General features: G+C 45.0%; 1 protein-coding gene across 2 annotated transcripts in view; it reads left to right on the top strand.

Moving 5' to 3' along the window:
- Window positions 1-13,622, top strand: part of HGSNAT (heparan-alpha-glucosaminide N-acetyltransferase) — a 355,722-nt gene that overhangs the window by 56,335 nt on the left and 285,765 nt on the right. For both annotated transcript variants that reach the window (XM_078659862.1, XM_078659863.1), the window contains exon 2: window positions 11,152-11,267. In XM_078659862.1, coding sequence (XP_078515988.1) covers window positions 11,152-11,267 — 116 coding nt within the window. The remainder of the gene's footprint in view (window positions 1-11,151; window positions 11,268-13,622) is intronic.

Here is a 13,622-nt window from a genome sequence, read left to right as displayed (position 1 = left end):
CCAAATTTCTGAGCCTCGAGTTCTAATGCCAGTATAGAATTGGCGGGATCTGGGGAAGTGATGGCAAGGTTGTCGGCATACGCCAGGATTTTGCAGCAGTTTTGGTGATAGCATACTGAGGAAATGTTCTCATTTTTCTCTATCTGTTTAATAAAGGGGTCCAGGTATAGGGCAAACAGTAAAGGGGAACAGGGGCAGCCCTGTCTCGTCCCCCGGGAGATGTTAAAAGGGTCAGTAAGTTGTCAGTTTATAGTGACGCTAGACCTTGGGTTGTTATAGAGTGCCTGTGTTGCCCGAATGATTTTATTCCCGAACCCCAACCTGCTCATCACACTCCACAGATACCGCCAGGACACTCGGTCGAAAGCCTTTTTGGCGTCGAGTAAAATGAGTGGCATTGGGTCTCCGGCGACCTGTGCTGCGTCGAACAGAGTGATTACTCTCCTAACGTGTTCGGTAGTCCCTTTCATGGGAATGAACCTGTGTTGCCATTCAGATACTAGAGGTTCCACTATTTGAGAAATCCTAGAGGCTAACGCTTTGGAAAACATTTTGGAGTCGCTATTGATGAGGGTAATTGGCCTGTAAGAGCTTATGTCCAAAGGAGATTTATCTTTCTTCAAGAAGATAGAAATTCTGCCGCTTGCCCAGGAGTCCGGTGGCAGAGCCCCGTTGAAGATAGATGATATTACATCTGTAAGTACGGTTTTAATTTATGGAGTGAAGATTTTAAAAAATTCTGTGGGGATGCCGTCGGGTCCTGGGGCCTTCCCATCTCGTAGCCTTGTAAGAGCTTCCAGAATTTCCTCCCAGGTAGTGGTTTGATCTAAAGACTCACTATCTGTAGGGTTGAGTTGCCCCAGTTCGCTCACACTGAGATAGCTAGAGATTTCGCTGTCTAGGGTGTCCCCCCCAGAACAGGCTTCCTCGGTGTACAGTTTAGAGTGGAATTCCTGGAATCCCTTCCGGATAAGAGACGGGTCTGTGGTTTCCACGCCAGAGAGGAGTCTAATTGCATGTATTTCGCTGTTGGATACCTGCTGTCTTGTCCTAACAGCAAGGTGGTGCCCAATGCTGTCACTACACTTATATAACTTTTTTCCCTAGTGGCCGCCCATTTAGCTGCAATTTTTTCCATGAAGACCATGCCTATCTCCGCTTTAGCAAGTACTGCTTCCTCTTGGATGGATTGGCAGTCTAGTCCTGCATGTATTAATTGAGTTAATTTAATCTCGATTTTCCTTAGTTTATCTTGTAACTCGCTGATTCGTTTTCTTTCCCTTTTGTTTTTCTGAAAAGAAAACCTCAGGGTCTCGCCTCTGGTCCCCGCCTTTAGAATGTCCCATACTATCATTTCAGAAGCAGTGCCGTTATTTATTTCCAGGAATTCCAGGATCCAGCCCTGCATGTGGGTTACTTAGTTATTGTCATGTAATAGCGCTTTCTCAAAACTCCACTTTGTGGGTTCTTTCTGCGGTAAAAGCCCTTTGATAGTGACTACAAGTGGGTTATGGTCGGATAAGAAGCGGGGTGCTATGTCAATTGAAAAGTTGTTCATTAGTGAAGCTGAGATAAGAAAATAATCTAGTCTGGCTAGGGTTTTGTGTGGGGCTGAGTAAAACGTGTATCCGGGTTGTGTGGGATTTTTGTTTGCCCACCCGTCAATTAGGCCATGAGTCTGCATGAGATTGTTCAAGGCTTGAAAGACTTTGGGTTTCCTTCCTTTGTATTTCTATGTTGAGTTTGGAGCCCAGTTGCAGGGTAGGTGAATATTAAGGTCCCCACAAAGTATTATCGTGGTGGGCCAGTGTGCTAACTCCCCGGATACGAGATTTATAACTGCGGGTTCGTCAAGGTTGCTTCCGTATACAGAGCAGAGAGTAATAGAAGAGTTGTTAGGAAATACAATCTCTGAGATGACCCACCTCCCTAGAGGGTCAGATTTACTTCGGGGGCTGCTAATGGCGAGTTTTCTATCTAGTAAGATTCCTACCCCCTTGGTTTTAGCCCCTTGTGAGGTTGAGCCCGCCACCTTGAACCCTAGGGTATCTAGCAAGTGTTTTTGAGAATGTTCTATATGTTTTTCTTGCATACATATGATGTTCCCACCCAGTGTTCGTAAGCCTAGCGCTACCTTCTGCCTCTTAGTCGCGTCGTTTAATCCACAGACATTAACAGATACTATTCGTAGAGAATCTAAGCAGGCCATCCGATAATATAAGATTGGAGAACTGCGGGGCATACCTTTTTCCCTATTTTACCGGTCCTCTGCCTCTCTCCATCCATCCTCCCCCTCCCTGTCTTCGGAGTTTTACGAATTCAACTTTTTCTTTGGGAAGGGATGTCTGAATTCGGAGATGTGGCTGTGAAGTCATAAACGTACTGCCTGAAAAAAAGTGTGGATCTTTGTTTTTTTGTTATTTTTTTGCACCTGAGTGTCCCTACCAAGCCCCCTCCCACCCCTCCCCCCCAGCCGCCGTCCCCTCCCCACCCTCCCCCTTGTGTGAGCAATCAGGCAGGGCCTGAGTGATGGTGATCAGTCATGAGCCTCGGCTGCTGGAGCCGCCAGTCAGTCAGGTAAAGAAAGAAGTCAAAGTCTGTGACCGGCCTAGGCGCTGCAGCGTGTGTTTACAATACGGTGAGTGTAGGTGCGGTTTGTGAACATATATCAACCCATTTTCCCCTCAGTGAGTAACCAGGGCAGGTAAATGAAAAGACAGAAAGCTAAAAGACATATCAAAGAGCAGGATAAAGTTATCAGCCTGTGAGCGTTATCTAGTCTTTATGTCCCTTCTTGGCTTTAATTTCATCAAGGTACTCTTGAGCCTTGATTTTTGACAGTAAGACTCTGGTAGTGCCTTTAAGAATAACTTTCAGTCTGGCCGGGTTCATAAGATATACTTCTGCACCCTGTTGCTGGAAAGGGGAGATAAGCTGCCTCAGGTGCCATCTCCGCTCCACGGTTTGATGGCAAAAGTCCGGTTTAGCGAAGAACAAAATCCCGTTAGCCCCTTTTTTGGAGTTTGGGCGAGCTTGGTCGTAAATCAATTGCCTTAAGAGAAAGTTACCAAAGTAAACCAGGAAAACTCTGGGCTGACCACCAACTGAGCTGCCGCTATTCTGTTGTCGCTTTTGGAAAAAGGGGAAATGGTGTGCTCGCTGTACCTCCCGGTTCCAATCCCACCCTGGATGGTCAGGGAAGGATTCTCGTAGTAGGTTAACCATGAATTGCCGGGGATCTTCCCCTTCCTTCCCTTCTGGAATACCTAGTAAGCGGAGGTTGTTTCTTCGTTGCCGGTTTTCTTGTTCCTCCATCTTGACCATTATGTCTGTGAGGCAGGCGGAGTGGGATTTGCTCAGTTGTTTGGTAGCCACGGCTTCGGTTTCTAGGTGCTCTGTCCGTGCTTCGACCATGCTTACCCGGTCACAAATGTCTATGCAAGTCTTTTTCAGCCTTCTTAGGCCTCCCTGAAGTTTTTTGGCGGCGTTCTTGGCAGACCGGTTATCAGCCCTCACCTCTTCTTGGAACTCTTTTATAGATGCTAATGTGGCTGCCAGTGAGAGCTCCCTGGTTCGGTTGCTTTAGATTGCTGTTTCCCCAGGCTGTTCCACTAAGGTTGGGTTGAGCTATCTTCCTCCAAAGGGTAAGACATCCTTGAGTCAGAGTAGTCCCATCTAAGCTGGCTTCGTCGTTTGTTCTTACTTCTAGGTTTCTTGGGCCACACGATTGTGTCAGGATTAACGTGGGAGCCCTAGCTTTCCTCTTCGCTTATGCTGGCACTGGCTGCCTCTTCGTCCTCGTCGTCCGTCTCCTCTTCTCCCTTGCCAGAAGAGCTAGGAGTGCTGTCGGATACAGTGTAGAAATCCTCCTGCCCAGCCTCTGGTGTCCAGGGATTGTGTGATCCAATGGGAGTCTCCAAGTTTTGAAAAGTAAATTCAGCCCCTGTAGGATGAGAGTTGGCGCCAAAGGTGACCAGAGGTGTGTCGACCCCTTGGTGGTTGACTCCTTCAGTTAGTAGCTGTTGTTCTGGGGCTGAAGACGGTGCAGGCAGAGGGGTGTCTGGTGGTATAGGGGAGTCAGTGGAGCAAGGTCCCACTATAGGTTGAGGCAGGCTGAGCTCTGAGCCTTCGATGGGTGTGTAGTCACTGGCAAGAGATGCAGATGCAGACATGTTACTTGGGAAGCTGACCAGACTTTCCTTTGTGCTCAAGCTATTGAGGCAAGGTTTTTTTTTGAGCCCCCGTTGTTAGTAGTACCGTCCAGCTGCGGGAGGGTCTTAGGTGGTGTGTGGGGTTGCTTGTTCTTTAAGCTGGCCTGGGATTTGGCTACCGTAAATATTTTGGCGGGGGGGGGGTGGGCCGGGGCGTTGGTTAAAGGTAGAATCTTTATGGTCTTTAATGTCCTTAATGTTCTTAGGGTCTTTGTTGGTAGCCCCACCCCCCCCCCCGGTTTTAGCCAGAGCGTTTTTTTTTTGCCCCACTGACCTGGTCTGATTTAGTCTTCCCGGTGATCTCTTCTGCCAGGGTGTCCTTCGATGGAGCTGGAGTCTTCTGCTTGATCCCCCTCCTTGCTCTGTGAACGCTCATTTCAATGAAGAGGCTGAGTCGGGAGTTTGTACGTTTTTTCGCTTCCTGCCTCAGACTCAGGTATTCAAGAAGCATGTAAGTCAAAATAATTGTCACTGGGATAGCCAACTTAAATCAGAATGCCCCGTTCCAGGTTAGCAGCTGCGAGGAAGCAGGAGCACGTCTGCCAGAGCTTTCTTCTGCTGTCTCTTCTACTGTCTCGTTCCGATGTACGCAAGCCGCGTACGCGAGAGAGAAAAGACAAAAGGATTCCAATCGGGTTAAGAGGATGCTTAACCCCCTCGCACTCTAGTACTGGTCTGCCGGTTAAAAAGTTCCATTTCCCGGCACACCGTGAGTCCTGCTGCCGCTGTCTCTGCCTCGAGGGAGAGTTCTGCCGTGCGCCGTTGCCGAGCATCCTGAGCTTCACGCGGGGCAGCTAGCCGATCAGCTCTCAATGCGTGACTGGCGCGCGCAGCCAAGCAGCGCGGCGCTCACGCTGTCACCATCTTGCAATTTTCAACAACAAGCATTTGCAATGCAATAGGTCTCGCATTAGGAAAGTTTGAGCTATTGGTATTGTAAATGACACATTTTTTATTTATGATTTGTTTTTGAAAATAGCGAAATTAATATCTTTGTAATTTACAATGCCAATAGTTAAAACTTTCGCAAATGTGACACCTATAGCATTTGTAATGCAATATGTGTTGTATTTACTTGACTTACATGTATTGATATTACAAATAACAATGGCTTTTAATTTTTTTTCAATAATTTATACTTAAATAAAAGTTATTGTAATTTATAATGGCAATAGCTTAAAGTTTTGTAAATAACTTTTGCGAAGATTATGTTCAGTGTATTTTATTGTGACGAAAATCCAAGAACAGAAGTGAAATATTAACATATTTTTGTTACATTTGTAATAAAGCTTGAAACATTGAGAGAACATATTTGAACCAGGTGTTGTTGAATGGTTGCACAGATTGATGCGGTGGTGGCGCTGAGTGATGTTGTGATGGCGAACGAGTGATGCTGTGGCGTTCAGTGATGCTGTGGTAGCGCATAGTGATGTTGTGGTGCCCCTGAGTGCTATGCTATGTTTTGTTTTGCTATCCTATGTTTTGTTTTGTTATGCTATGTTGTGCTATCCTATGCTTTGAATTGTTATGCTATGCTGTGTTTTGGTATGCTATGTTTTGTTATGCTGTGCTATGTTTTGCTATGCTATGTTTTGTTCTGTTTTATTATGCTATGCTTTGTTTTGCTATGCTATGTTTTGTTATGCTATGCTATCTTTTTTTGTGTTTGGTATGCTATGTTTTGCTATGCTATTATATTTTTTGTTTGCTATGCTGTTTTGTTGTGTTTTGTTAAGCTATGCTATGTTTTGTTGTGTTTTGCTATGTTTTGTTATGCTATGTGTTGTGTTTTGTTATGCTATGTTTTGTTACGTTAGGCTGTTTTGTTATGTTATGCTGTTTAGTTTTGCTATCCTATGCTTTGTTATGCTATGCTATGTTTTATTGTGTTTTGTTTTGTTATGCTATGTTTTGTTATGCTATGCTTTGTTTTGTTATGCTATGCTATGTTGTGTTTTGTTATGCTAGGCTATGTTTTGTTGTGTTTTGTTATGCTATGCTATGTTTTGCTATGCTATGCTTTGTTATGCTATGCTATGTTTTGCTATCCTATGCTTTTTTGTTATGCTATGCTATGCTGTGTTTTGTTATGCTATGCTATGTTTTGCTAACCTATGCTTTTTTGTTATGCTATGCTGTGTTTTGTTATGCTATGCTGTGTTTTGTTATACTATGCTATGCTTTGTTATGTTATGCTATGCTTTGTTTTGTTATGCTATGTTTTGTTATGCTATGCTAGGCTTTGTTGTGTGTTGCTATGCTATGTTTTGTTTTGTTATGCTATGCTATGTTTTTGTAGGCTATGCTATGTTTTGCTATGCTATGTTTTGCTATCCTATGCTTTTTTGTTATGCTATGCTGTGTTTTGTTATGCTATGCTATGTTTTGTTATGCTATGCTGTGCTATGTTTTGTTATGCTATGCTGGTGAGGGTGTGTAAGTGTGAGTGAGGGGGGTGAGGGTGTGTGAGGGTGAGGGAGTGTGAGGGTGAGGGTGGGTGAGGGTGAGGGTGAGGGTTAGGGGGTAAGGGTGTGTGGGTGATGGGGTGTGAGGGTGAGGGTCTGTGAGGGTGAGGGGCTATTAGGGTGAGGGTGTGTGAGGGGGAGGGTGTGAGGGTGAGTGAAGGGGTTTGAGGGTGGGTGAGGGTGTGTGAGGGGGTGTGAAGGTGTGGAGGTTTATGGGTGTGAGGGGAGTGAGGGTGTGTGAGGGTGAGTGAGGGTGTGCAAGGGTGAGTGAGGGTTTACGAGGGTGTGTGAGGGTGAGGGTGAGGGTGTGTGAGGGTGAGGGGGTGAGAGTGTGTGTGAGGGTAAGGGGTGCGAGGTTGAAGGGGTGTGAGGGTATGTGAGGGGGAGGGTGTGGGGTTTTGAGGTTGTGAGGGTGAGGGGGTGTGAGGATGAGGATTGAGGGGGTGAGGGTGAGGGGGTGGGTGAGGGTGAGGGTGAGGGTGGGTGAGAGTGATGGGGTGAGGGTGACCGGGGTGAGGTGGTGTGAGGGTGAGAGGGGGGTGTGAGGGTGAGGGTGTGTGAGGGTGAGAGAGTATGTGAGGGTGTGAAAGGGTGAGATGGTGTGTGAGGGTGTTTGGGGTGTGAGGGGGTGTGAGGGTGAGGGGGTGTGAGGGTGAGGGGGTATGAGGGTGAGAGGGTGTGAGAGTGGTGTGTGAGGGTGAGAGAGGGTGAGAGGGGGTGAGAGGGTGGGTGAGGGTGTGTGAGGGTGAGGGTGTGTAAGGGGGTGTTAGGGTGAGGGGGTGTGAGGGTGAGGGAGTGAGAGAGTGAGGGGGTGTGAGGGGTGTGAGGGTGAAGATGAGGGGGTGTGAGGGTGAGGATGAGGGGGTGTGAGAGTGAGGGTGTGTGAGGGTGAGGTGTGTGAGGGTGAGGGGTTGTGAGGGTGAGGGTGAGGGAGTGTGAGATCCCTGGCAGTGAATGTGCTGAACCAAGACTGGGTAAGAATGGCAGTATTGCTGGTTATATAAAGTCTATTCTCTGCCACCTTCAACGCTCCTGACCATGTTTTCTCCTTGCTACTGCACCCGATCATAATATGAATAAAAAAATATTTTCCAGGAACATAGTGTGACGCAAAGAACGTGTCACTAAGTTTCAATGTCGACTACAGTTTTTGATTCCTAAAATACCGTTTTGTTGACCCACAACACATCATTGGTATTCCACGTACGGCGCAGTGAATAGCTGGTGCCTGGTGAATGTTACCCACTATTACAATACTAAAGGATGGCTTATCCATGTTACACAGAACTTTACCTACAATACCTCTTAACATATTTTTCAGACGTCACGCTGAGGTATTGACCAGGAATGGAGGCTTATAAAGGTCATTTACAGATGTTCGAAATTACCTAACTTGCATTTGCACAAATGTAGCCTCTTTCCAAGGTTTGAGCAGTTACTAACATGTTCAACCGTGTGTATTCTTAAACGTGCTTTTAGTACACCTCTGAATTTCCTCAGCTGTAAAACTATGCATACTAATATTTTGTGCTTTGCACATTTATCATGGTCTTGACTGACTGCACTGAATAGACCACTGTGATGCGTCATATATGCAAAAACCCCAATAAAATCTGTTTGGAAAAAAATGGTGTGTGTCGGCACTGTTCATACATCTACCCGGAAGCAGGTTGCAAGCACGTATACCTCAGTGTATCAGGCTGCTCCACCTTTTAATTGTGAAGCAATTATGCGTTCCTAGTAAAATAATTTCCAACTTCAAAATGCGTTCGTCATTTACAGCCAATCAGCTAATGCGCATGACGTGAATCGCTCTACAATGGAATGGAGGGCACCTTGCATGGATAACATGGGTCAGGTCAGTCGAGGCTGGCAGGGCAGCGCTGTCCGCGATACATGCTTTTTCATATCAACATCTTTAAAATGAGGCTTCCTTCAAATGTAGGTTATTTGTTCACTTTCCACAGTAAATCGCTGTAGCACTGGGTAGGGTGGAAAAAGATGCTGTTGATACACAAATAAATTATAAAACCTAGGGCAGACTAGCAAAGCCCGACAACACCACGGCCACCAGGGAAAGCAACACCATTCAACAACTAGGCCCCACAATGCACAGCGTGCACGCGAATTCTTACTTAATGTAGCCCACAACCTCTTCCCACAATGGAACCAGGTGTTTGTTCTTCACATATTCTTGAGTAAAGCCCGCGTTTACTGTTACTGTACACCACTGCAAGCAACTTACCTTTCTTGGATTGAGTGTTTCCGGTCCCTCTGCACGGGCGAAACACAGGAAGCCAGGCGGGACTGCCTGCTTGACTGCGCGGCCACCAGCACAGACAGGAAGCGGACGGGAGCCTACCCCGTACTCCTGTGAAGGGAAGGGAGCAAGCCGCCTACGAATCCTGTGCAGCCGCCACTACCGCGGGACAGGACGAGAGGAGTATGACAGACCCGGTGAGGGGGGGCGTCGGGGCACATTGACGGTGCCCGACCCCCCAGTGATGGAAGCCCTGCGTGTGCCCGGTGAGTGGGGTGGGGAGGCTGTGTGTGTGCATGTAAGCCCCGCGTGTGCCGGGCGGGGGGGTGAGTGTGTGTGTGTGTGTGTGTGTGCGCGTGTGCGCATGCGTGAGTGTGGCTGTGTGTGCGCGTGATTAAGAGAGGCGAGAGGCTGACTTACTGTGAATGTGAGACAGGAGATGTGCACGGCGCCGGGCTGGGCGTGCGCGCCCACGAGGTGAAATCGCCGAGGGAAAGCGCGTACCCATCCCCTGTCCAACATTCCCGGCAAGCCGACAACAATAGGTCTTTCGCTGGATGCAGACCAGCGAGACCTAAAAAAGGAGATAGTTAACTTTAGCAAAGGGCCTTCTACTGCACGGTAACTTGTGCGTTTTTAGCAACTTTTGAAACGTGTGAGCTGAAAACAATTTTTTTTGTTCAAATCAGCAGATTATGCATCAGATGATGGAGTATGTGACAAATGCAGTAAATCCATAACTAAGCGAAAAATGCCACTGCCTCACAATCGCATAATCAAATGGCCCTGTCTATGGGGAAATACATTAATAGATAAGGGCCTTTGTGCCTATAGAGAGCTGAGTTGTGAGTCTATCCAACTTCATATCGGAGTCCCTTCTGAATCTAAGTGTGTCTGGTGCTGTTGATAGTGAGGATTGTTTTGATAGTAGTGGTGTTACACTAGAGGCAAATGATTGAGTTTCAGCCTTTGATGAGGGTATCACAGTTTTTGAGTCAGTGGATGTTCTTCATTGTAGAGATTTTCAGATAGCGTTGTGTCCCATGAACATTCTGATGAATCTTAATCCCATGGTGGTCAAGGAGGGCTCCAGAAATGGGTTACATGCCTAATCTTTAAACACAGTGTTAACATATGCTTAACCTACTATATAGTAGAAATCCCTTTAGCTGTTAAAATATATTAATTTATTTTTGTGAAATCATTGTGTCAATTCATCCCTGTGACTCTTCCAGTTATAGGAACACCTTACTTGCAGAGTTTGATCTGCACCTTGTGCATTATTGGAGCCTACATCAGAATTAGAGCACTTAGTGGCTTTCGTTGTACAAAAAAATATGAATGATTATCCCATGTAGAAAAACAATGAGTTTCTGAAAATTAGCATTGCAAGTTCAAAATAGGTTATTGCCAACTACCCAAAATTGGGGCTACCCATAATGCCATGTTATTGAAGGGGAGGTTTGGGGAAATATCATGCCTGTCCAAGTTTGCCTTGGTAAATATATAACATGACAAACACAACAGTAAATGTTTTAGCACCAACTGTCCCTTTAAATATTGTAGGCACATATGAAGTACACTTAAGTTAAGGATTTTGGTAAGTCACATCTGCATCCATTTACTGTGTTTTATATCACATTATTTGTCTGATTACATATTTTGCATGGTTGAGTATCAGGCTTTTCTCTGTCCTATGAATTATATTCAACCAACATGTGTTGTATGGTTTTCATACAGTGGCATCTGTGACTGTAGAATAGTGTGATACATGCTGCTGAGACCGTGCCTTCAATAGATTGTCAAGTATAATCACAATGAAAACATTAATTTTTAAAGGGTATTTTTCAATTCCTCCAACATTGTTAGTATAACCATGTGTGTACTTATTTAAGTAATTAAGTTAATTACTGCTCCTTTGATTGGCCAAGTTATCTAAGTACTAGAAATGTTTTATGTTGCTAGGTTACTCATGTGTATTTGGGTAAGAAATACATTAATTACTTGACCACTGCAGAGTTAGCACCGAGATGGTGTCACAGGTGTGCTCCAGGTCTCTCAGGCCTTACTGGTCGACCTTAAGGTTATGTGACTCCTGACAAATAGACATCATTAGCTCTGTAAATGGTGATGTTTGTTAATTTTCCATGACCTGTTCCTTGAATCTATTGATAGCCACAGTTGCTTATTTCTTCTTCTTTTGTTTTATTGACAGATTTACTCAGAAAGAAACCATTACACCTGAAAATTGATGAAGCATTGCTTATTGTCGAGAATGAACTGCCGAGCACAGATGTGACAATCTATTGGCTTTCAGATCACTGTTACCAGGTAAAGGAGCAGCGAAGTTCGAGTTATAACACTAGAAGTTAAAGTATGCATAAAAAAATGGTATTTTAAAATGGCGCAAACCTTAGCTCAGTAGCAATGGAGTGATAAACTAGATTGAAGTCCAGGCCAAGATGCTATCTTCATGCGCCTTATATTGAACCACGTCGGCTCCAGCTGGAGGCCCCACAGCGCTGTCCTGATTGGGGTGGAGAAAGTAGCTCACCAAGGCCACACCGCTCTGGGAATCCCAACAGCTAGGTACTGTGGGCATAAGGAAAAGCTTTGTCAAGTGGGAGCTAATAGGAATCTCAAGGATGGGGGACCTACACACGGGGAGGGAAATCATCTAATTTGAACACCTACAAAAAACATATGAACTGGCTCGAACAGTGCATTTTCGTTATCTGCAGTTCCAACATGTTATACTGGCAGTAGTACCTAGGGGAACTGAGCTCATAGATTTGTCGCCTCTGGAACGTAGACTCCTTGAGGAGCACCTGTCCCAAAAGGCAATTTCTCTTATTTATCGAAAATTAATCAATAATTTACCAGACACTCTTACAGCTCTGAAAGATCACTGGGAACTAGAGATACATAAATTGCAAGAGGAAGATTGGCTTGACGCCCTGGCCTCCCCACGGGAAGTGGCCATTAGGGCCCGCTTCTGGCTAGTCCAACTTAAAATACTACACAGAGCGTACAACACTTCTAAAAATGGGCCGTAGATCTGACACAACTTGTAATAGGCAATGTGGAGAAGAGGGCTCACTTTATCATATAATATGGACATGCCAGGTGATTCAAAATTATTGGCACGCAATAGTGTCGTGCATGTCAAGTGTGGTGGGAGAGGTGCTTGCACTTTTGCCTCTATTTTGCCTATTAAACGTGTGGAAAGATATAAACCTGGGTTGGGCTGATCAAACCTGGTAACCCTGGGACTCATGCTGGCAAAGCGTAACATAGCTCATCACTGGTGGGCGCCCCCCACACCTACACTGCGGGATTGGAAGAGCGACATGGACTGGTGTATGCTAGGGGAAAAAGCAGTCTATGTGAAAAGAGAGTGCCCGAAAAAGTGGGGGGAAATCTGGAACAAATTGAACGAATATAGAGGAAACATATGTATGCCTCTAGTGGGCAAAACAATATTTACGGTGAACGATTCTTAGACGAACTGAGGAAGTCATTAACTATGTTGGGGCAAAGAGCACGGGGATCCAGTCATTGACAAACAATGTTAATGTATGGTATGGTGTGGTAATGCTTGGTACTGCACTTAAAAACGAAATTGTGGAAATGCTGTTCTGCTCAGTTACAATAAAAAGATTTATAAAAAATTAAAAAGATTGAAGCCCAGGCATGCAATCCTTGGTCGTTTTCAAAAAGGCAAGGTGCACAGGGGATGGTTATTTGCTTTCATGTAGGCAAATAGGGTTGTCTGTAGTGGTGTATATGTTTTGTTCCGGCCTGAAATGTAGAAGTGTAGGTCTGATTTTGATAGAAATGTTGTTCCAGATTGTAAGTGCATAGATAAGGGCACACCTTTTTGTTTCATGTCTCAGTTTTCATATTAGCGATGTTCTAGGTCCTGGTGAAATACTGCCCTACAGAAATGGTTCTTCTATCATCAACATTTGTTGGAGTGCTGTTTCTGGTGACCTTTTTACGTGCTACAGCTGGACTTGAAGACAATGTGGGCCTGAAGATGAAGTCAATGTAGCTCTTTCAATGTTGGTGCAATGTGGACAGACCTTTTTAGGCCTATGATGAGATGTGGTTCAGTGCATAGCTTGGCTTTCAGGAGGCTCTATTTGGAATCTGGTGATTTGTTGAGTAGACTGTTCTCCCATATACATTAGAGAATTAAGTATTGAACCATTTTGTCTTGGTTTTCTTTTTAATATGTTCTTTGAAGGAGAGTTTTGTGTCCAAGATGAATGCAAAATGTCTTAGTTTTCTCAACATAAAGTTTTGATTGTGCTAAGGACAATGAGATGAGAGTTTTGCTTTTCACTTTCTTGGCTTAATAGAAACAGCCTTATAAAAACATCAAGTCAATATCTTCAAGATGCAGAAGGCTAAAATACATAACGGAAGTCGAATTAACCGAACCTGAACTCACAAGTCCATAATATTGATAGCTTCTGTTGTCATTGCTATCTTAACCTCTCTATTTGTGGAGAAGAGAAGCTTAGATTCTGCAAACCATTAACTGTTTATCTCTAAGCCTTTTTTGTCCATGATCCAGAAGGCCGTAGTGGGGAAAGTCACAGGTGCAAAAGGTTTTCGTAAAGAAAATAAATGTTTACCAGACATCTGTGTCCTAAATCCTCTCATCCTTCCTCATCAGCC

The sequence above is a fragment of the Lissotriton helveticus genome, chromosome 9 (genome assembly GCF_964261635.1).
Source record: "Lissotriton helveticus chromosome 9, aLisHel1.1, whole genome shotgun sequence".
NCBI lineage: Eukaryota > Metazoa > Chordata > Amphibia > Caudata > Salamandridae > Lissotriton > Lissotriton helveticus.
The sequence above is the reverse complement of the archived record's forward strand: the minus strand, read 5'-3'. Positions and strand labels throughout refer to the sequence as shown.